Source organism: Tetrao urogallus (assembly GCF_951394365.1).
Source record: "Tetrao urogallus genome assembly, chromosome: 3".
Classification (NCBI taxonomy): domain Eukaryota; kingdom Metazoa; phylum Chordata; class Aves; order Galliformes; family Phasianidae; genus Tetrao; species Tetrao urogallus.
The window spans coordinates 41584627-41610167 of record NC_136815.1 but is presented as its reverse complement, the minus strand read 5'-3'; the positions used below and the strand labels follow the sequence as shown (position 1 = coordinate 41610167).

At 34.7% G+C, this 25541-nt stretch overlaps 1 protein-coding gene across 1 annotated transcript in view; it reads right to left on the bottom strand.

The window, feature by feature from the left end:
- Nucleotides 1–25541, bottom strand: part of CCDC178 (coiled-coil domain containing 178) — a gene marked incomplete at both ends in the record, with an annotated part of 172174 nt that overhangs the window by 112158 nt on the left and 34475 nt on the right. The window contains 9 exons of the mRNA XM_079533872.1: nucleotides 2955–3100; nucleotides 6379–6492; nucleotides 9911–10072; nucleotides 12911–12973; nucleotides 16788–16971; nucleotides 19006–19142; nucleotides 19257–19352; nucleotides 21899–22052; nucleotides 24933–25075. Coding sequence (XP_079389998.1) covers nucleotides 2955–3100; nucleotides 6379–6492; nucleotides 9911–10072; nucleotides 12911–12973; nucleotides 16788–16971; nucleotides 19006–19142; nucleotides 19257–19352; nucleotides 21899–22052; nucleotides 24933–25075 — 1199 coding nt within the window. The remainder of the gene's footprint in view (nucleotides 1–2954; nucleotides 3101–6378; nucleotides 6493–9910; nucleotides 10073–12910; nucleotides 12974–16787; nucleotides 16972–19005; nucleotides 19143–19256; nucleotides 19353–21898; nucleotides 22053–24932; nucleotides 25076–25541) is intronic.

Here is a 25541-nt window from a genome sequence, read left to right as displayed (position 1 = left end):
TGATCTTATCCATGAATATGTGGAGCACTTATGAGTCTATCAAGAAATACAAATTTCTCAATTTTCATAACAACTTGCATTTTTAAAAATAACCTTCTAGAGAATTGACTGGTTTACTACTAGATGTGAAACATTTGCTGAAATAATTATATTCTGAGACACAGAATGAGCTCATGTCACACTGGGTAAACAATATTTTATTATTTGTTGAGACAGAAAAAGGAAGCTTCACATCATTTGTACATACATGTCTTTATTTTATTTATTTATTTATTTTGTCTCTGTCCTTACCTAGCATGGTCTTTTTTCAATCAAAGACTTTCTACAGAACAAGATTTCTGCAGAAAACTGAAACATCTAAGACATGGATGTCCAGCTACCTAGCTTGCCTGGGCTGCACTGAATGAAGATAAATTGCCTTAGGCAGTATACAAAATATATAAAATAATTAATGTATATAAGTAATAACACTTCTCATTTTTTTTAAATATTTTTTTTTCTTAAAACCTACAAAAAGAGTGGGCAAGAGAAACATAAGGAAGTGTGCTTCTCACAAAATCTTCAGCTCACAGGATATGGTCATCATCCTTCTAATTTTATTGGCACCAAACTTCAATGAGATTTTTTAAAAAACGTGGATTTAATATATTTAATGTTCATTCTTAATTTCATGACACGAGGACATGTCTTTATCTATTCCAAGAGTGCAAACATAATTTTTCCAAAGCCAATGGTATAAAGAACTTTCCAGGCGGGATACTTGTGATGGGATCTTTTTCAGTTTTGCAGACAAATATGTTAATTAAAAAAAAAAAAAAAAAAAAAAAGCATTTAATGTTATTATTATATTGAAAACATTGTGTCAATATTTCTTTGCTATTTCATGCCAGTAGCTGTTATTTAGTCCTTTTATTGCATTGCTGGTAAATAATAATAAGTGAAGGAAGGGTTGTTCTTCAGAAGAAAATGTTAGGAAGTTAACTATAGAAGGATAACGATAAAGATGGACAGCAAAAGTAGGGGCTGTTTTACCTCAGATCTAGCAGATTAGGTTAGCCGGCATACCCCGCCCCCCCCCCAAAAAAAAGGAAAAATAGCCAAGAGTAAAACCAGAAGCAGTCCTTCAATATCAGTTTTTCTGTGAAGGCAGGAATCAGCACTCTTATGAAGACTAACACAAAATATAACAAGAAATGGCTAAACAAAACTTACTTAAAACAGCCTGACAAAATACCAAGTGACATATCAGTCAAAACAAAATTAATAGAATAAAGTAGAACAGCCTGAAAAAAAAAAAAAAGTCTTCTGAATATTTTTACCATTAATACTCACTAGTAACCTGGATGAAGAGATACAGTGTACCCTCAGCAAATTTGCTGATGATACAAAGCTGGGAGAACTGACTGATACATCTGCAATTCAGTAAGACCTAGACAGACCGGAGAGTTGGTGGAAAGGGAAATTCTGAGGTTCAACAAGGGCAAGCATAGAGTCCTGCACCTGGGGAGGAATAACTTCATGCATCAGAACATGTTAGGAGATGATCAGCTGGAAATGAGTTCTACAGAGAAGGGCTTGATTGTGCTGGTGGACAGCAGGTTGGCCATGAGTCAGCAGTGTGCCTTTGTGACAAAGAAGACCAATGGGATCCTGAGGTGCATAAACAAGAGGGTAGCCAGCAAGGAACATGATTATACTCCTCTACTCTGCCCTGGTGAGGCCACAGCTGGAGTACTGTAACCAATTCTGGAATCCTTAATTCAAGAAAGACAGGGAACTTCTAGAGAGTCCAGCAGAGGGCCACAAAGATGATGGGGGGCCTGGAGCAATTCCCTTATGAGGAAAGGCTGAAGGACCTGGGACTGCTCAGCCTGGAGAAGAGGGACTGAGAGGGGATCTTACCAAGGCTTATAAATATCTAAAAGGCATGTGCTAAAGTGTATGGGGCTAGACTCTTTTCAGTGCTGCCCAGCAACATGGCAGGAGGCAACGTAGACAACCTGAAACACAGGAAGTTCCTTCTCAACATGAGAAAAACTGCTTTGAGGATGACACAGCATTGGAACAGGCTGCTTAGAGAGGTTATAGTCTCCTTCTCTGGAGATATTCAAAATCCACAAGGATGCTTGCCAGTATAACATACTCTAGGGAACGTGCTTTAGAAGGGCATTGCACTAGATGATCTCCATAGGCCCCTTCCAACCTCAGTAAGTCTGTAATTCTGTTCCACAAATTCAGTTAAAAATCTATATATAGTATCACTTTTTTTTTCCAGACAAGAATTTAATGCAATAATCTCTCAAAGATCTTTCAATATTGACAGTATATTTAGTGAATAAGATGACAGACAGCAAAGTGCATTACAATGACACCAGGAATGTTTTTTCATTATTTAGCTATTCTGCACTACTCAACAATCCAAGCTGTTTTCCATTTGACACTGCATAGCAGGTTCACCTTTCTCCTTGAAGAGTAAGCCTGCTGTGCAATCAGCATATATGGCCCTCCAAGGCTTCAGTGGCCTAGAAGGCAGTCTCCATAATCAGTTAGATAGAGCCCTTTGAGACTATTTTCAGGACTCATCAGTCACAGTAAATGTTGATCCAACCTTCTTAAAACAGAGAGAACACAGAATGAGAGGAATCCACCATTAATTAAAGATGCAACTGACCATGAATATTATTAGATTTCCAGAAGTAATATTGATACCCAAAATTCAGTTTGGTAGGTAGACATTGTGTAATGGATAACTTCTACAAATGCATTACAACTACAGTCAGTAAACACACAAAAATACTTTCAAATTATTGAGGAAAAGTGCATTACATTTCCTAGGAATAACTCTGTAAAACAATAAAACTACCTGTAGAAATAGAAATAAAGTAAAATTACTAAATTACTTTTACAAAAGCAATAAAATACCTTTACAGCTTCACATAACAGGCAGGTCTTACCGTAAATCGATTAACAGTTTTTCTGCACCTTCCATCTGTGTTTGCTTCATATTCCATAATTCAGCGAGTTCCTTAAGTTCATTTTTTAAATTTTCCATAGTGAGACAGTTTTCATCAATTTGACTAGAAAAAAATGATTGTTTTTCCTGGAAATTAAAAAAGCATATAGTATAATAGTATATAAACTAGGAGGGCAAGATTTCCCAGTGCTGTATTTTAAGAACATGATAACGGGCATCAAATCATAAACTGTATACTCAAAGAAACAGAACTGCTTCTAGAGGGGCAGTTGAAGTACTCAGCGAAACAGAATAATTGCTTTTCTATTAGAGCATGATTTTGCCAATCTAATTACAGCCCATCAACTTGTTGCACATCTACCATATATCCATACATTTTATTATGACACAATTTCTGCAGTCACTTATATTGTACGCGTATGTTTGTAAGTTTGTAGATCACCCTCATAAAGATACATAACATTACATATCCTCTTTAATTTTTGCTCTTTTACATAGAAGTCTTTCAGATAAGCCTTGCACAGCAACAACTTTATTAATGACAATGAAAAGGAGCAATTTTCACATCTGACCAAGCCTGGGTCTGTTTATTTCAGTGCAGGCAGTGTCTTAACTGGCCATTTTTACTACTAGATCATCAAATTGCTTACATGCTGCAAAACTGTCTCAGGCAAATACCTAAAAAACTGATCTTTAAAGAAAAAACAAATTTTCAGATGGCACCAACTCCAGGCAGAATGTAGCATAGTCATTATCTCTGAAAACTGCCATTATTCACTTAATTGCCTAAATTGAGAGCTTTCTTCTTTTAAATATTGACCTTTTTTCATAACAGAGTTACTCTGTACTCCATACTTCGGAGAATATAAGCACAGAGGACAAGACTGCTAAATTCATCTCAAAGTACACAACTTTTCAAAGAGATTCTGATATTAAGCTTTTGAAAAACACCAAGTTAAAAACTAAACTTCCTAACCCACAGAAGAGATATTACACTGCAATATCTTTTTCATTCCAAAAGAGACCAACAGTTATAGGATCAAAAAAAGAGTAAAGATTCATGACAAAAGCAAACAGTACTTCCAATAGCATCAGTATCTAGTAAAAAAAACACTGCAGCTTCCTCAATAAACAAGGTAAACATAATGCACTGCAGCAATACAAAAGTATTAAGAAGTTGAGTCTATTAGTTGGGTTATACTTTTAAAGTAGCTGCATTAGATTTTGTAACCATACTAATGGGCTCTAAGCAGTTACATAAATGGGTTAAATTAAGAGAGAGGAAAATACCTTTTGATTATTCCCATATATACACACATATTCAGATAATTTAAGTATGCACCAATTATAAACACTGCATAAAATAAAAAAAATTCAAGACCTTAAAATTTAGTAGACAAAGAATATATGTAAATATTTTAATAAAGGTCAGTATATATATATATTTTTAATATACTGTACCATTTTTCTGAGGCAATACCCTGGTACATAGCCTAATGATCATTTTCCTTATAAAGTAAGTGTTTTGTAAAGGTATAGCTAAAAGGAGGCTGAAAAAAAAATTGATGAATCAAAGCTTTTATTACAGATAGGAACATAAGCACAGAAGTACATGAGATACCTTAAGACCTCTTGAACTTTCTAAAATGTAATACGTTTTTTTTATAGGATAAGGTGGAAATTTCAGGTCTCCTGCAGGAACATAGAATCATTAGAAAGAAAATGAAGATACGGTAATTAACACAAATCCCCATATAGAGTCTCAAATCCCTGTTAGTTTTAGAGTCAGAGGAACTTAGGGAAATGTGATAGCCTGTAGTATATGCAATATCAGAGCAGAGGGCTCAGGCCCTAATCTTAAGCAAATAATAAAATTTGAGATGATTGAGGCATCAGAGCATAGTGTAAGTACATATAAAAAGAAGTTGTGACCTGTTCATTCTTTTTTTTTTTTTTTTTTTTTCCCTAAAGATTCATATATGAACTATGTTAGAACAAAACCGCCAGTGAAGAAGCATTTTGTCTCTGACATCCTGAGAAGGCAGATAAAAAGTGAAAAGGTTGGCTTCAAAGGCCAGGGAATACTAGCCATTGGGTCAATGCAATCTGGTACCTATTACAGAAGAGAAATAACTTGCAATCAGTTTTTAGAACAGACAAATAAAAACGTTGAGTTATTCTACATTCTGTAATCTAAAAATTGGTAGACTGCACAGCCCCTCCTTAAGGTCTGCTGTAGTAGCTAACAGCTTAGCACCCCTTTCACAAAACTTCAATTGCTGTGCTTAAGGAATACCAACCAAACCTCTAAGAAGGTAGTACTAATGGTATCCGAATATCGTTACTAGTTCATTGCTCTGGAGATGTGATAAAATTGGCTTTCTACATTTTTTTGTTTCATTTCCACAGAACACTACCTGAAATAGTGGAACAGTTATTTACACTTACTAAGAAAGGTATTCTTAAAACTAAAGACTAAGAATGATTTGCACTGGAAAATAACGTAGAATTACTGAATATCAATATGCTGATATGTACTTTGACCAGTATGTGACTCATCAGTCACTTCCACATGTTCTAAGGTCTTCTGGTAAACCTGCAGTGTGCTTCATGTTTCACAGAAAGAGATGCATAAACTCTGTCTTTCCTATCAAATTTAGAAGCTTGAATGTACCTGTGAATTCTCCAATCCTTACTTTAAGATTGTCACAAGTAGGAAGTGTCAGAGATTTTAGGAAGAAATTACCAGGTTCGTGAAAGATATGCTGAACAACATGAAAGCATTTTGTTTTGTTTTTATTTTTATCTAATACTCATTTTTGAGGCTTAGTATCTAATTTAAGGCTTAATCTAATTTAAGTTTATACATATACAAATGAAAGAATAATAAATATGAACAATATCTTAGAAAGAAGATGCTTTCTTCTTGTAATGCTTATGAACACATTCATATAAAACATAGTGTTCAGTAATGAAATTCAGTCATTCCCTTCAGTGGATTATACAGTTTAGTAACTGATACAGCAGATATAAGCCATCATTTACAAAAAGATGCCATCTGCTGTGCAAACATGCAATTAGCAGGCACTTTCTATCACACCAGTATCGTTTTCATCTGTTATTGATTTTCTCCTTTACATTTCCAAAGCCCCTCAAGCAATCTGAGCCAGTGCAGCAAATGAAGAAAGCAAAGGACTTCTCAGTGACCCCAATATCTACTCTGCTTTGTACTTTACTCTGTTTTAAGGCTATGGACCTCATACATTAGTGCAACTACATGAGAGGACAAAAAAGCATATGCTATTTACATGTACATAGTTTCAAAGCAACTGTGTAGAAAAGACAGTTTAAGTTTTGAGATAAAATGTACTTCAAAAAGGCCACAAAAACATTAAATTATTCACCTGTATAGCATTTAACTGCTGTTGCAGAATATTTCTTTTTTGCTTCAGCTGTTGTTCTGTTTGCTTCTGCTTTTTATCTAGCTCTTGTGCTCTCTGATTTAAATAGGAGAGTTTCTGGAGGGAATATCCACAAAAAGATGTGTTATTATTCAAAACATATTGTCTTACCTGCCAGAGAAATCAGATAATATTTTAGCTGTAAACTGCTTAAGTTACTATTCTTAAGTTTACTTTTGTTTACCCCTCTACACCTTTTTTCTATCAACACAGCATGCTCATTCATATGTTGTGTACTCTATGCTTTGAAGGAAAAAATGCACACATAAAAGAGAAAACATCTTCGGTGCTTCAAACAGTGTTTATCATCACACAACAAAATATCACTGCTCACTCTTCTCCCCAGGCTTCTTTACATTCTTTCTGCCAAGCAAGCTACAAATAAAGTTATCTAACCAAAATGCATACACATCGGAATAGCTTCCATGGAAGGAATACAAAGGAGAAATGTTTACTATTTCTTATCACTAACTCGTGAAAAATACAGCTAAAGAGAACTAGGAAGAAGAGGAAGAAGATGGAAAATGCAATATTTGTATAATTGATTTTTGTATTTTTCATTCATCCAGTCTGTTATTAATTAGTACCTCAAACAAAACAGTTCTTCTCAATTGTATTAATTTCATTTGCATCATTAGTGTGAGCTCCAGATACTACATGATATAAAGTATTATTAATGCATGTAATAAAAAAAAATTACATCACAAAAGGTACTTAAATAATTGCATAACAACTATGCTATGTTATTCAAAATTTCAAATTCAATTCATCTTATATAACAATAAACATTAAAATCAGTATTAATATTTCCATTCTGAAGCATTTTAAACATTTAATCAATGAGAAAGTTCTTGTTTGGCACTACCAGTACCTCACACATCATTCACATATAAATCTGCTTGGGCAAACTCTGTTTCCAAGCTTCTATTACAGAAGCAAATACACAGCTATGGACAATGATACATAACTTATGCCACACCTCCCCAGGTTTCCAGGAGACTAATGATGTGATCTTTGTCACATTGTTTCTACTTAGTTTTAGCTAGGGAAGGGCTAACACCGTTTGTCACTGCCATTATTACGCTGTTTTGAAAATACTATTAGCTATTAGAGAAGGGCTTTTTTTCCAATCTGACATATTAAACCTGAACCAAAAATAAACTATCAAATAATTCATTATCTAAATTCAAACTATTCTACATTCTCCAGTCTTCCCCCCAAAGTGTTGAAGTATTGCTATATGCAGGTAATATAAAGAACAATTCATGTAGAGTAACAATAAAAAATAGAGATGATCTCCTGTGGCAAACTATTTACCAGTAGGCAGATCACTGAACCATAAATGATTGCAGAATGATTCTGTAAGAGCTTATGGATGAGGCAACAGAAACTCTTGTGTCTGGCATTGACCAAAAATAAAAAACCAGGTATTTAAACTAAAAAGGCTTGAAAGATGTTATCTGTACTTGATTGAAAGCATGAGCTGTGAGATGTATGGGGATTATGGAAAAGCAATAGTTTTGTTGGGTGTTGATTTTGAAACAAAAATGAAGGTATTTTGCTTTTTCTTAATGGGAACAACAGACAAGTGAAACTTTTCTCCTCTCTCAGACACTTAAGAGATAAACCTTTCCTTCAAACTGATTATTTTCAGTTCAGGTATATAAAATACTTATTTCTTTTGACAGGAAAAAAAAAAACCCAACAGCCAAGAAACAGGAGTGCACATAGGGAGTGTGTGTGGAGGGAAATTTCAGGTAATTTTCCCTACGCTGAAAAACTGCTTGCTTTAGTGAGCAGTTTAGTGAGCACTGGCCTAGAGGAAGGTGTCACTGCCCACAGCAGAGGGGCTGAAACAAGCTGATCAAGGTCCTTTCCAAACTACTATTCAATGGTCCTATGACTTCATGGTGGCATACAGAACAAAGGCTTTGTAAGGCAAAGCTTAATTGAAGCATAATGACAACAGGACATCTCACAATTAGTGCTTTTGATTTGTACAATGATCACTGTGAATGCTAAACTCTGCTGCACGTGTGGCAGAAGACAGAAAACAAATGAAATGTTTCCAATGTTTCTAGTTGTCAGAGCCATTCCCCAAAATAAGAAAAGGAATAAGAATCTAATCAAGAAAAGGATGTACAAAAAGAATAATGCAATGTTATGGAATTGTTTTTAATGAGAAAAAAAATATTAAAAATCTTCAAATAAATTACATCCTAGCAGCTCTGTAAAGGAGAGGTAGTATTGGTTTCATTTAGTGTTTTTCTTAAATGTACATTATATATGTATACGTAATAGTCACTGAACTGCCATTACATCTTATATCAAACTCTAGAGTCTATATTTTGACTATTTCCACATCTTTTCATTAAAATAACATCTGTTTCCCACAGACACTGGTCACTATCATCATTACTTAAGGAAATGATTGTCCACTTAAGGCCTCCAGTTTTAAAGACTGAATAAACTGATCCAACTACTATGAGTATTTTTCAAAACCATCCCTCACTGTAATATCTTGGTTTCCAACAGTAATTTATTTAGATAACATTGTCTAATGTACATTCTGTTTTTTATCACCACTGCTGCAACACTCCTTATAAGGAAAGTTTTAAAGACCTACAAGATTGCCAGATTTAGAAGAGGAAACTGTAGTAACAAAAGAAGTGCTTCACAGTCTTACAATTTCCGTTGTCGTTCCTGTTATTCTTTTGAACTGTTCTGGATGAAAGGTTACTTCCTGAAAATTTTCCCAAGGTTTTCCCCTTAGGAAGAGTTAGCATCATTAATACGTCCAGCACATGCGGGCAATACTATTGTACGAGGTCATTACTGGACTTCTGGAGGAAAACATCTATTTAGCCTTGCTTTCAGAACACGTCAGAGTATGACAGTACAAATGCTTTACCAGAAGCAAAATGAATACAGACCTTGGAAGAGAAAGGTGTATTTTATCCAAAGTCAATTCCAGAATGATGAGTATTTGTTTTTAAGACTAAGATTTTCTGTGTCTTTTTCTTATATAAAACAGACATTTCATGAGAAAAAGGAAAAAAAAATCAATATCACTCACAAAGCAGAGAATGGAAAAGGGTTCCCAGCCTGCCACGGCTTATACATTGGTTGCTCTTTTTAACTTATAACTTAACAAAGAGATACAAAGGAAATAAGCAATTACTAAACAGTCTTCCTTTTTGTAAGAAAGAGAATCACAAAACTTAAAAGAGAAATAACGATTTTTCTAATACAGAAGGCAAGAAAGGACAGGACTCTAAGGCTGGGATCAGGCTGTATGTTTTGTTGTATCACAGCACAATTACACACCTTAATAATCAATCTCTTCTGAACTCTTCTGTTACATCTTTTTAATTTTCTTTTTTTTCTTTTTTTTTTTCTTTTTACTTTTTTTTTTGTTGTTGTAATAACAATTAGAAAACACGTCAGGAAATGGCTCAGAATCTACCACTTTTACCTTATGGTTTTCATTAAATAGATCTTCATTTCTTTTAAAATTTGCTTCTAGATGAGCTATGTGTCTCTCTAGCTCTTCTATCCTCTTCATATCTTCTTCTCTCTTCTTTAGTTTCTCTCTTTGCTTTTCCTCTAGCTCATCATATATATCTTTAGTCCTGGCCTGTTTATTGAAATACATAGAGAAATACCTTTCAGTATTGAAATCAGAAGCATAAGTTAAACATGAAAAATTCAAATCTGAAAAAAAAAATTATATCCTTAAGTGAATACTTTGAATAGACCACAAAATTCTGTGCAATTCAAGATGTCTTCAGAATGAAGGAAAGTTGGCCATTAAATCAGCACGTGAATAATAAAGGCTGAATAGTCACTACAACTGGCAAACAAACACAGAAGAGGCATCAGCAACAAACAGTATGAAATACAAGTATTATTTTGAAGCAGACAATTAATTTTCAGTAATACTTAAGCAAACAGAAGAACAGTATTCCAAAAAGAGGAATTAAAATTCCAAATATTAATGATGTTAAAAAAGGAAGTCTTTTCTGATGGGAAATGCTATCACCATAGGAAAGTTCTCAGGAAACAAACCAACAAACCAAAAACAAACAAACAAACAAACAAAAAAACAAACAGAAAACCAACAGTCAGAAAAAGAAAAGGAAAAGAGAGAAAGAATATAGGATAGAAAGGAAAAAAAATTGCAAAAATAAACAAACACATTTCAAGGCTGGAAAATACACCAACCAGCTTAAGAGCCAGCTTACATCCAACTTCATCTTTCTCTCACCAAAAAGAAATACAAAAAGAGAAAGAAAGAGAAATATTATGTACTAGCAATTACATTGTTTATAAAGAGCAGAGAGGTCTTACATACACTTGAATTTCTACTACACCAAATTCACCATCACTTGAACTCAATTATTTATCTGTTTAGAACTTATATATCTAGAACCATAGATATCTATATATCTATGTATATATGAAGTGGAATTCAACTGCCACCATTTTGATTTCCCCTTTTAGAACCAGAGTTCCAGGAAGATTACTGGAAAGAAGGCAAGGAATGACCATATACACAACTTACTGTTTTAGTTTTAGGTGGAAAATAAATCCTTTTAATCCCTTAATAACTCCTTTAATAGTCTACAAACATACCTTTACTTGAAGTGCTTCTAGTAGTTAATGCAACAGAACTTTCAAATTCACTATGCTAGGTGAAGGTTATGGATTAAGTTTCAGGTGACAAAATGATTGGTAAGTAGAATAGAAAAGCTCCCCAGATAAGCGTAAGTAATTCTGGATTGATGGTGGTTATACTCAGATGGCATTAGGAAATTCCCTTTAGCTACCTTAGAAAAGACTCTCCTCTAAACTGCTATGCATTTTTATAGTCAGTTGTTAATAATAGATTTTGCTCTTTCAGTAGCCTTTGCTATCATTGTTATGTTTTGTCCTATTAGTTTTGGAAAAAAAAAATAGTAAAAGAAATTGTAGTCGAAAATGAACATTACAAGAAGTATAAGATACAAAGATGAACCCACAAGAAGTATGAGATACTTATAAAAATGAACCTCTGTTGTGAAAACACACGAACTGCAATGAAAAAAGTTCTCAGCAGCAAATTTATATCCCATTAGGGAACTGTTCTTCTGTTCCTGTCTGTAGAAGGAAAGAAGTAGGCTAGAATGACTACTGAGGGATTTCTGCAAGAACCAAGAGAGAAGGCAGCAATTTTTAGTTCCAATGAATAATAGAAAATTATCAGTAATGAATCCAAAGAAAGTGAAGATGTTCAGAAGCAGCAAACAAAACCTGTTATGCTGCAGCAGCTGGGACAAAAAGCATTCCCTTCAGCCTTCTCTGAAGCAAAGTCTAAGAATTAGAGGGAAGGTGGGCATCAGCCACAAAGACACAGGATGGTGACAACCTTGAGCACCACAAGGCTTAGAAGAGGAGCATTCAACACTTCTCGCTTATGTCAGGGATGCAAAGGAATTGCAAGATCCCTCCTGGAGGTGTTCTTTCTAGAAGCGTGAAATGTATGTGCTAGGTTCTACTGCAAATTTCTTGCAAGTTCAAAGTCACAGAATGGAAGAGAACAAGCTTTGTAACCTCAATTGGAGGTTGAATATCCACAAGCAAATAAAAAGGATCAGATTTCTCTCTCTCTAAAAAAAAAAAAAAAAAAAAAAGGGTGGGGGAGTGAGGAGAAACAAAGATCTCAGAAGAACTTATGGTCAGCACAGCACAGTAAATCCAAGAGCAGCATTTGAGATTATCTCTTTCCTGTTTGATACAACCACAAAAGAAGCTAGAGAGGGTTTCCAACTTTAGAAGACTAACTGGTAATCTCTTAATTTCTGTTATCTTCTTGTCTGGAAAGCTGCTGCTCAGACTATCATTGATCAGATGGAAGCTAGAGCCTGGTTCTGATAACTCCAACTTAAGGCCCCCTCCCTGTTTCTTACTGGTGACACTGAATGGAGAAATTGAGGATTTCTTCAGAAAACAGTCCTGGAGCTTCCACTCCGTGTTTTGCTTGAAACATTAAGAACTGACAGTTACTACAACACATGTAATACAATTGTTACACATACTATCAAGGGAGGAACCTGAGGGAATTGATTTTCCAAAGGATGGAAATGGATGGCAATGCCCTACTTGGAATTTCAGTAAGAAAACTGAAGAAAAATACAAATTCAGATGATACTGTCTCTGCATATATGAATTATTATTGAAAGCTGTTGTGTTTTTTTCTAGCAAACTGGAAGTTATTGCAAACATCTTGAATACAATTACTATGGTCCAAGTTTTCATGAGTATTTGCATTTTCCTAGTTGAATATAAAAAACAACAAACTCAGTTACTTAGTAAAACCCATTACCTTTCTATATAAATTGGCTACAAGGTATTCAGAGCTAATTTATGGTAGAAAGTAAAAAGAACACAGAAGGAAAACTTAGCTTTCAAGTAAATGGGTTTATGTCATATTTACCTGAATCACTTTGCAAATTTCTTTTGCATCTTGACTTTCTTTTATAAGATTCCACTCCAGATTCTTTGGGGAAAAAAAAAAAAGTCATATGCAACACATAAGAAAATAAATTAATAGACAACAGCAATGACATCACAGTAAGGACAAGCACAACTTTTAAATTTTCTCTCGATTATCACAGAACTATACAAAAGATGAAATTACAACACTTACTCATGCACAGTAGTTAAATAAATATAGACTACAAGAAAAGGAAGACTATATTTTAAATTTGAATAAATATATCAGTAACTATTTATTTATTTATTTATTTTCTGAGCTTAACGTACATGAAGAAGCTGAAGTGGCTCACCTAAAATGATATGGAACATCAAATGTTGAGATTTTAAACAATCTCAATACCTTCTGTCAGCCTATGATGGGACTTTTTTCATAATTTCTAGAAAAAAATCTGAACGTTTCAACCTTTTCTTATATGAGCATTCTACTCACACCACTTCTAGAATTACAGTCAAATAAATTATTCTAGTCTGCACACTGAAAATCTCTAGTTTAATGTATGTCATGTTAGCAGATCATCATAACTAAAATATACCTGATCACACAGTAAGCCAAATCCTAATTAGACTTTTCTGTTTTCTTTTAAGTGAATTTAAGGACATTATTTAGGCAAAACTAGGCATAACGTGGCCAACAATAAAGTTAGAAACAGACTCAATCCCTTCTATTGTTGAAATCTATTTCTTCAAGATGTTTAATTCACATCTGTATCTGCATTCTGGAAGCATGTGCCATCAGCACTTAGAGAGGGATATTCTTGCATGAGCAGGTCATAATACAATTCTTTAATAATAAAATAATACAATTATTCTCAAGCCTCCAATCAAAAAAAGATTATTACAAACTTCATGGGAAAAGAAGACAGGCAGACCTGCATTCATGTAGAAAGTACATTTCGAGGAAATCCTGTAATCAATAAGTAGTAGACATTGTCTTTTGCCCAGAGAGGTTGTAGATGCCCCATCTCTGGAGGTGTTCAAGACCAGGTTGGATGGGGCCTGGGCAGCCTGGTCTGGTATTAAATGGGGAGGTTGGTGGCCCTGCATGTGGTGGGGGGGTTAGAGCTTCCAACCTGGGCCATTCTCTGATTCTGTGTGACTTTTATTTCCAGATGAAAATTCATACATTTCCTCCAAGGAAAACTCTGAGCAAAAATCAGTGTCCATGGGCCTTCATACGCCCCTAACACATCCATAAACCTATCTGAATCTAAATCTACTGAGCCTTAGAACTTAGAACTATAGCTTCTGGACTGCTCTCAAAAATGCAGCATCATTTAGAATGACTGATGATAACACCTGGTGATTGTGTGAATATATTTTCCATTCTGCTCAGTGGCCCACAGAGACAGTTTAACTGGTGGTTACAGACAGATGCATTGTCAGACACATCAAGGGGTAATTGCTCTAACAAAATATCAGCAGAGACCAGAAAATCAACTTAAAATTGCACCATCATTTATAAGGGCATATTTAAAATTCAGCTCTCTTCAGCTATTGAGTAGACAGAGAGGTATCTTAGCTTCCTTGCATTCTGTTCTCACTGAACTAGCAACTTTTGCCTTGTAATTAGCTCTTGCAACTGGCCATCTTTGTATGTGGCTTCATGTGTTTAAGTTTTGAAAATATAACCACGCAACTTTAGCTATTATGGTAGCTGAGATTAACCACAGATTAACCATAATCATTAAAGCTGATAACAAAATGATAACTCTGATGCTGCTGGAAACGGAGATACTCAACAAGAAGGGTAATGAATCAACTTAAGAGATGCTGGAAAGCAATCATTGGAGATGGGACACTAACAATGGCTTAATGTAGAAGTTCTGCCAAGAAAGAAACTAGAACACAAACAAAATGAAATTCTGTCTCTAACCATAAATGCATAACCATAAATGAGATATATTTCTGATTGGCTGCATGCCCAGGATACTAACCCTATCTATGACTTGACTAGGGAGATTAAGGAGCAACAAAATCCAAAAAGTAACGCTGTAGTCAAAATTCAAAAATGGATTTTTTTGTTATTAGTCTATTAGAAATGTTATGAAGGATAGCTGAAAAAGTAAAATATTTGCAAGCTAGACAGAGACTATTTATATATATCGTACTAGAGGCTCAAAACACATGCAAATCGGGTTTTGATGGATGTTTTGGAAACATCAAATAGAAAAATCAACACCACTAAACAGAAAGGAAGCTGTCAGCAGCCAGACTGTATCCTCCAACATTTGAAATGATGTCTAAAAGAAGCAAAACAGAAAAGATCCTGAACTTTGTGGATTTAAATCAAAAAGCACCATCAGGGAAGTTAAATAGGCGTTTTTAGATTAAACATGCAAAGTACATAAGAAGTAGTGACAAATCCTTTCCCAAATACATCTGAATAGGAAGGCTGCTAGAGACAGTGTCAGATTAATAGATGACCAGAAGCACTGATTTTAACAACATCTGGATTACTAAACATTAATCCTAAATTACATTTGAATAATTGAGGGAAAAATACAAATTAAGCAAATAAACAGGGACTTTTCCCTAAAACTCTTCTAAAATCCTTATTTCCTAGACTAATTTTTAGCACCCATGAAGTTCCCAGTAAAAAGCAAAAAAAGCACCATAAAAGACTCCCTGCTCATGCAGTTGAACATCCATTCATGTGTAAGTTTCAGCGCACACCATCAAGAATGCAGGGAAAACGGTGCTTGACAAATTTATATACAAACAAGACAGAACAAATTTAGCATTAAAACATACAGCCATAGAACAGCATAATATACCAAAAATACAATTTATAGGGCAAACCTACTTGGTGCAAATTCAGATATTGCCAGTAATATAAATTTGATGCAAGAGAAGACAACCTGGCACAATGAAAAGCTCTGAAGTTTTCTAGCCCATGTTTTACAGTTTTTCCCTTTGGCTCAAAAAGCCTTTCAACTGGTTCTGTTTTAAATCACATCCAACAATTCCTCTTTCCTGTTTTTCAGGCAGAGTCCAGTACTTGGATTTGCTTACTTAGGAAAAATGTGAAGAGCCTAATATGTCAATACATACTAGTCTAGAAAATACTATGAATGTTCTTAATTTTCCTGATTAAAAGTTAGGAAATCTTGAAATTGTTACGGAAAATAAAATGTTGAAGTTCCTCCTTCCAGGCAATCTATACTTCATATACAGTAGAAGAACACTAATGAAAAATATACAAAACACCATTTATATCTCCCTGGTATAAAAATTCCTCTTTTTATTTCCTTCACATATTTCTGAATGCATATGTACTATGTTATTTATTAAGAATTATGTCAAGCAAAAAAAACCCACAAAAATCTTCAAACACAGTCATGGCAAAACCTGTATATAAGAACGAATTTATATTTCAATTCTGGATAATGAATTACTTTCTAATGATAACTAAATAATTACTCTAATGCAGTATCTCATGCACAATGTCTACATTTGCTATCACATGAAACTATATTGATTGGCAAATTCTTCTAATCACTTAGTTACATAAGAATGAGGTTATTTGTTAGTATTCCCATTGAATTACCTACAAATAGCAGAATTTTAGTATGCTTTAATATTTATAAACTTTTAGCCTGACATTTTCTGTGACCATTTAATAAGCAATTTATTTTCTCCTTACTGTTTTTTCAAATTTTTCAGATTTTCAAGTGTTTTAAAATACGTGGTAAAAATATAGAAATCCTAGATTATTATTTGCTTATTGTTTCGTCGCTTGTCTAGTAATTCTGTGCAGTAGAAGTGTTTTGTTTTTTTTTTTCTTCCACATTAAAATAAAAAAAAAAAAGTAGAACCTTGTTCATGATCTTTTCTGCAGTTATTTCTTCTTGGATTTCTTCATACTTTGCTTTTTTTTCATTGTAAGATAATTCAGCTTTACAAAGCTCTTCATTTAGTTGTTTTATTTGATCTTCAGACTCCTCTATGCTTTTGCTGAGAGTTTTGACTTCTGACTGATATGCCTCCTTTGCTCTTGAACTGTTAAAATAAAATTCTTTTATAAAGTCTGCTTACTAAAAGGAAAACTCAATATTAAATAAGTGAAGCTAAAATATTTGAAAATCAAAAGTAAAGGCAGGATTTCGTCATCCATTTATATGATGCTGAATACACCAAGCTCTTCCCTAAAACTTTACACTTACTTCATTCATGACTGTAAGCCCTGATAGTTCCTTCGTATCAAACAACTACATGCAGCCATTTTTTTTACCTACACATTCCCACTGTTAACCTTCATCATAGAATCACAGCATCCCAAAATGGCTGAGGCTGGCAGGGCCCTTCCTGCTCCATCAGGGACACCAGAGCAGGGGTCCAGGCCCACGTCCAAGCAACTGCTGAAGGTCTCTGAGCAGCAGAGCCCACACACAGCCTCTGGGCAGCCTGTGCCAGCGCTCCGTCACCTGCATAGCACAGAAGTGCTCCTGGTGCTCTGAAGAGAACTTGAACCTCCTCTGTTCAAGTTTGTGCCCATTGCCTCTTGTCCTGGCACTGGGCACCACTGAAAAGACCCTGGCTACATGCTCTTTAAACCTCTCATAATGTATTTACAAACATTATTATGGTCAACCCAAGACTTCTCCACACTGAACAGCTCTCAACCTCTCCTCCTAGGAGAGGGTCTCCAGGCCCTTTGTTATATTCATGGCCCTGTGTTGGACTCTCCCCAATACATTCATGTTTCCCTTCTACTGAGGGCCTCAGAACACATCCAGCACTCCAGATGTGGCCTCACCATAGATAAGTAGAAGGGAAGGATCGCTTCTCTTGACCTACTGGTAATGCTCCTCCCAGCACAGCCCAGGATGCCATTAGCCTTCTTTGTAGCTGGGATATACTGGTGTTTACCTGGTCTAATGTCACTAAGATAAAAACTACTTATTTCTTTCCATTACTATACTGAGGAAATAAGTCATGTAAGACAAATACGTCATCCCTGCACTGCTTTCTGTTCCTTGTTGAAAACAAAGATTGAACTATAAGGACAATTTCACTTCTTTTTTGACAACCGCCACATAAGATAAGTTTGGAGGAGTTTAAAGAAATTGGCAGTTCACTGTGAGAAAAAAAATAATTACAGTCTGTTGTGGTGTAACCTGGCAGCAGCTCTCATTGCTCAGCAACAGCCAACACACAGGTATGTGATTGGCCCTGTCTCAGCTGAAACCAGGAAACAATCATAGGCTCAGAGTATCACAGTACTGATATGACACACCAAATATTGCCAATATCAGGCAAGAGATGAGCAGCAGATCAGAGCATTTAAAAGCTTTGAGCTTTACCGAACATCCTGCCTCTTGTGTGGCACTCAATGGCAAAACCCCCAAGAGAACAATATTTATAGTCTTTAGAACTCATCTTATTTAGCCAAGAACCCCAGTAAGATCAAAGATTTACGATTTCTGTATTACTCAAATAAAATTCCATGCAAAGAGCACTCTTTCTTTTTGTAAGATACCTAAAACCAACAAGATACTTGTGTGTAAATGAAGAACTGAAAATCTGTTTTATTTGCTGTTATATTATAAATGCACTAGGAACATTATGCAAAATACAGCTTAAAGTACCGCTATCTGGAATCAATAAACTGAGGATCCACAAAAAATGCATAATATCTTACAGGAATTCAAAGAAAAACAGAGACACACAATATTCAGATTTTCTGTTTTTTAAATATCATAAATAAATTAAAAAAAAACACAAGTAAAGTCCATAGAAGATTTACTGAAATGCCTTTGGGACTGAGGCTTACATTAACAAAGAGAATTTCAGAAACTTCGTAATTTTATTTTATCAAACTATGTATTCTGGTTTTGGCAGAATTTTCATTTTGCTTCTTTCAAATGAAGATCAAAAAATGCCAGTGATAAATTTCAGCCTAAGGCAATCTGATATTATTGAAATGGTGTGTTACAGAAAAAAAATAATAAATAACAGCAAGGTTTTGTTTTATAGGTGTACTTTCAGTGATAAAACAACACTTGCTTCCAATATTTATATTGCTAACATTACCAATTTCCAAGTTTTTGCAAAAACTCTTCACTTTCTCCTTGGAGTCCTTCATTTTCATGTTTCAAAATGTCCAGTGCTTCACTGATTTTGAGAAGCTTTTGCTTTCTACTTTGTAGATCAGTTTCCCTGGTGGATTTCTAAGGATCATTAAAACATTAAGATACTTTTAGAATAAGTCAGAATAAGTCAGGTCAACACAGAAGAAGCAAGTATGCAGACATTTTACTTAAATAAAATAATAAAGAACTTACCAATTCTTCCATAGCTTTAACCAAGTCAGAACAATCATCTGATATCTTTACGTTCTCATCAGCTTGTGCAGTTATTTTATTATTCAAATCTTCTACCTAAAATATATTTTAAGTAATTAAGTAATACAGATATCTCCTATATTTCTTCATAAAAATTAAACAATTTATTTTAAATTATAATTAAAAGGCAGCCTATTAAACAATAACTAGAGATATTTCATGCAATGCTATTCATACACATGTTCCATTGTTATGTATCCAAGGTGAATCCTTAGACTTCACAGAACCAGTAAGCACACTCTCACAGTCTGCTAATTCATACATGACATATGTTGTGTAACTGAACTGAATACTTTTAATTCTGTTCAGTTCTAAGACTTACCTTAATATGCCAATATCTCTATTGAGCTAACACAGAAATTCATACAGAAATTGAAAAACACTTTGCTTCACTCCCCTCTCATTACCCTGAAGAGACTGAAGCAACACAGATATCCTGGCAGAGCTTAACTATACAATCTCCTCAGAGATACATTCAACTGGAATAGGATAAACTACAAGCTGGTATACAACCAACAAGGCTAAATTAAAGGTAAACAAATACAAAGTGCTACGCTCTGGAGGTATATGATACACAAATTCAAACCTGCTTAAGGAAACAACTACTTAAAACCAGTTAAACAAGGCAGACAGTCACAATGATTCACTGATGTTAAATAGGAAATAATTATACTAATATCTAGTTTAAAACATCTATTAGTCCTGGACATTAGGAATGAAAGCCGAAGATGTAGCAAGGTCACAGTTGAAGTAGTGTGCCCATTTCAGGGACCCTAATTCCAGACACTCAAGCTCAGGTTGGATGGGACTCTGGGAAACTGATCTAGCTGTAGGTGACCTTTAAAAATTCATTCCAACTCATAAATAAATAAATAAACAAATGAACAGAGAGAGTTCACAGAGAAAGAATGGCTAGGAATTAGAAAACGTTCTGATCAGAAAGATTGAAGAGAAGCACTTTTATTAATCTAGGAAAAGGAGACTGAACAGCAGAATTTTTTTATATGTGAAATATTCTTAAAAAAAAGAAAGAAATATTGCAGGGCAGTATGGGAAAGACAAACTGGTTACATTCACAGGGAAAATAACCCACAAATTCCGTTTTTTCAATTGATAGTACTTAAAGAAGATGATTCAGAAATGTTTTTCTCTTTTTCATATGTTTTCAGAGCAAACATTTTGACAAGAACAATTTGAAATGCTGCCACATTATGAAAAGTATTCTAGATGGTATCCTGAAATCCCTTCTAATATAACTCTTCTGGTAATTTCAAAAACAAAGCATTTTTCTTATTCTTCTCATTCTTCTTAAAACACAACTTAATCGTCAACAACCACACACACACACACACACACAGAAAGCTTGCAATGACCCCTGTCTCCTAAATTATTCATTTTGCACGTCTGACATTTGTGACTTTCAAGGAGAGATGTGAGGTATGAAGGTGTCTGTTGTCAAATTATAAATACAGATTTAGAAGACATTTACAAACTAACTTTGTGCACTTGAACACTATGAACATTGTTCAGTTGTTACTTTTTCTTTTACATCATCTAATTGTTTCTTCATTTTCTATCACTATGTATGAAATCTACCCTCTTTTTTAAACAGTACTTACAAGACATGATTACACTTGAAAACATTCTATCAGTAGCAATTGCTAGTGCCAGTAATAGGAAAAGAAAAAAAAAAAGCAACTTTAATGAACCGTTGAGTATTGGAAACAAAAGGTATAAAGTAACCCATTACAGACTGTCCAGTATGACTCTGTCTATCAATTTTTGGACATGGATTAGCCCACACATTATACGTTTCCCAGGACCATGGCCAAACAGCTTTTGAATATCTCCATTGAGGGGGACATTGCTATTTTTATTACTACTGATATTATACATATATGCACACATATGCATGCACACATGACAAGTTCTGTTGCGGCCATCTAAGTCCTGTTTTAGGCACCTAAACATTCCTTTTGGCTTGTTTCCTCCTTTTCTTTTTTTTTTTTTCCTTGTGGCACCACATATGAAATAGTAAGTTAACTGAAAATGCCCAGTCAGACTGCATGAGGATCTCCACTTCATGTTTTAAACCGCTGAGTACAAAAATGCAAGATTCCAAAAATAGTATCAGATAAATATTGGAGAAAAGAGGGGAATTTCAAGTAAAGCAGGCTATCACTCTGCATGCTGCAGGAGAGGGCTTCATGCGTCACCTTAAGACAAAAAAACAAATTCAAAAGGACACTCACGTTGTACTGCTAAATATTCAGTGTAGGTGACTTAGAAGGATAACCAGTATTAGGCAGATGTGCACACAACTAAAAATATGTAGATCACTCAAACCAATGTAAGATGATTGATAACTTTAATAAATAATGATAAACATTAATTGAACAGTACAAGAATGGACAATAGAGTTCTGTACAATTCTACCAGTTTTTACTTTTAAATCAAAACCTGCATTTTTACTTTTACAGAGGATAATAACTTTTAAGCATACAAAAATATTCAGGCATTCCTGTACTTTTCAATAAAAGATACTCATTTACTTGGCTTGTTTATAAATATTCAAGACTCACTTTGCTGTTCCAACATTTTGCATCTTCCTGGATTTCTGCTTTTTGCTTCACTAACTCCTCAAGGTGTTTTTCATCCTTTATAATCTTCTCCTCTGTTTTTTTTAACTTCATACAGTATTCGGTCCAAATAAATTCAGAATGCTTTAACTCATTCCTAATAGAAATACACCCGAAGTGAATCCATCTATCTGGAAATATTCCAAGGTAGTCCCTCTCCATAAAGGAAAATGTAAAGCAGATCCAAATTAGTAAAGATTTATTTTGATTCTCTACTATGTTTCTTGAGCAGGTATGCATGAGAGAATTTCAAAACACCCAACCTGGCAGGTTCATACAATTTCATCCAGAAATCAAAACTACTCAGGCTACCCATTCACTTATACTTACAAAGTCTGCCAACACTGCAGCTTCTAATTGGACTTCTGAACAGGCATTAGTGTAGTTGAGTAGGAGACTTTTGTTCAACACATTTATTAAAACAAGAATCAATTTATTTTCTCCACTAGTGGCTAAATCTAGTTCAGAGCTATCTTCATTTCATCAGTGTAGTTCAGTATCATTTTATGGACAAACGCCATTAGTGATTTTTTTTTTCCTGTATCATCTTGTAACTGTTATCTTTGGTGCCATTACACGAGTAAGACACCAACTCTTTATGTAAAAATGAACTTGCAGAGAGTAGATAATGTCAAAGAAGGAGCTAAACACCTTATTTCTACTCCAACTCCCAGATGTATCAGCAGACACTGAATTATCGGAGGAAAAACCACCCATAATTACAGAAAGAGGTAATACAACAATAGTCAGGAAAACACTCCAACAATGAGCTGTTAGAACTTGCAATAAGCTGAGCACAGGTCTTTTGTTACATTTGTTTTATTTTACAATGAGTGTTGGTGTTTGTCTATTATTTTTGTTTGATGAAGACAAAAACTTCAATTAATAATTCAAGAGCCAAAGGTCACAGAATATATATATATATATATATATATATATATATATATATATATATATATAATGAGCACCTAACACTTCAAATATCTGTATTCCCTTATGTCCTACTATTCACAACATATCACAGAATCATAGAATAGCTTGGGTTGGAAGGGACCTCAAGAATCATCAAGCTCCAACCTCCCCAACACATGCAGGGCCACCAACCTCCCCATTTAATACTAGACCAGGCTGCCCAGGGCCCCATCCAATCTGGCCTTGAGCACCTCCAGGGATGGAGCATCCACAACCTCTCTGGTCAGCTGTTCCAGCACCTCACCACTCTCATAGTAAAGAACTTCTCCCTGGCATCCAACCTAAAACTTCCTCCCTCAACTTAAAACCATTTCTCCTTGTTCTGCCATATAAATGATACTTGGAATTTCTGATGACAGATACGTAACAGGTGTACTGCCTATCAGCTACAACTTTTCTGAGTACAATCCCATGGAAAAATATGCTACTATCAGCCATAGTGAATATGTGCAAAAATAACAGACTGTGCTGTTTGACATACCCCTCCTCCAGTATTTTCAGTTCTCTCACTGATGGTACTCAACATATAAAAAATGTGAATCAACAGAAGTGCAGCCTTTCAAGTCTGTGCCATCACAAATCTGCCTTTGTCACCAATAAGCACTACATTATTCTGATCCTCTTCAGATGGCAAATGAAGAATCTACTTCAACAACATAGGTATTACTTCAGTTACAAGCTTATCAAATGGCTGAGAAAACAGATTTGACCATTGATTTCCTCACTGAGGGTAGAAAAAAAGTCTTATTTTTTTACTTGTTAAATGATGATACTCCTTAGCATTTTTAGTTTAACTTACCATTCACACAAACAAAAATGGTTGCAAGATGCACGAGAGTCTACATCATTGTCACGTGCTACAAATAGGAAATACGTTAAACTAATGAAACAGAAAATATACATGGTCCATTTCTGTTCATGAGAAAATCTAAACCCAGAAGAAAACAGTTACAGCAGTTAGTTATACCCTCTTCTTTTCCCCCTGAGAGTGTGTTCTTCACAGAGGGTAGCAAACACTTTATTCTCAAATTCTACTGCATGTCTTGCTTTATTCTAGTGTGCATCACTACAATACAAGTTTAAAAATCTCTTAATTCTTCCTAATGGGAACATCAAATGAAAAGGTCAATAGCAGTACCCAAAACTGTTATAACTGTTATTTGAGAATTGGATGTTCAGCTTCATGGTAGATAAGTCTGGTAGACAAATGGTATTTCAGTGCCAGAATACAGGAACTACAGTGAGTTTGTGTACAAACTGTTTGTAACTGCTTATTTTCTGTCTTTTTTTAGAAAGGTCAGATAAGCTGCTGATAGCCCATAAACATAGAAAATCACAAAGTTTTTTTTTCTAATAACGATCTTACATACCCATGAGAAACCTCTTTAGCAATGAGGTTTTCACTAAGTAAAAGTAACAGCTCTTACATGTTTTACATGTGTGCTTGCACAAAGAGTAGTCACTGTAGTTCACAGAAGTACAAAGAAATACTGACATAGCTCTCTAGAATCACCCACTTATCTGCCTAGTTCTGTTAGAATGAATAAAAATTCTAAAGTAAAATAAGGTTAGAAAAACAAAAACAACCAAAAAAACCCAACAGTTCAGGAACTGATTCATGGAACATTACATTTGCATATATTATTGGACCTTTTGCTAATGCAAACTAAGACAAAGAAAGTAAAAAGTCTTTTACAGTGAGGGTGGTGAGGCACAGGAACAGGTTCTGGCGACGTCCCATCCCTGGACACTTGCAAGGCAAGGCTGGATCAAGACCTGGACAACCTGATCTAGCTGTGCACGTCCCTGTTTATTGCATGGGAATTGGACTAGATGACCTTTAAAGGTCTGAACTCTAAGGATTCTATGAAAAACATATTTTAGGTATAACTACTCAATTTTACAAAACTGAGAATTTGAAATATTTTCTAAATGCAAATTTTCTATAATTTCATTGTCACTACTAAAAACTAATATGCGTACGACTGTTTTGAACAGCTCTTACTTGTATTGACTTAGTAGCACCTCAGCACATTTAATTTTCTCATACATAGATTTTATCTTCGTTTTAGCTTCTTCATCAATTCTTTCCATTGTCTTTTGAATTTTCATGAGCTCAGAATGAACATCAGAATATATTCTGGATGCCTAAGCAAATAAAACAAGTTTTCTGAAAGATGTTACATAGAAATCACACACAATGTCACAAATAATAATAACTTTAAAAAAAAAAAATCTAGTTTTGATTCATTGTAATTTTAAAATTGAATCTTAAATTTGAAGCTGTATTTTGTGATGCCATCACAACAAATTCCACATGTTCTGCAATAAATACCCTAGCGAAAGACAACAAGATGTTGTACAATTGTATGATATAAGGAAGTATTACCAACAAGCCATTCATTCTGTTGCACAACATAGAAGTTATTGTGAAAAGTGGCTACTTCCATGGGAAGATAGTGACCTCTGGAGCAGAAAGAAAGAAATAAGTTGGAAGAAGTCACAGAGGTTTCTCTCAGTAATCTGATAGAATCATTACTTAAACATCCAAAACAACCCAAAGCATGTGCAAGCCCTGCAGTCACCTGTGTAAAACAGGGGCCTGAGACAATGC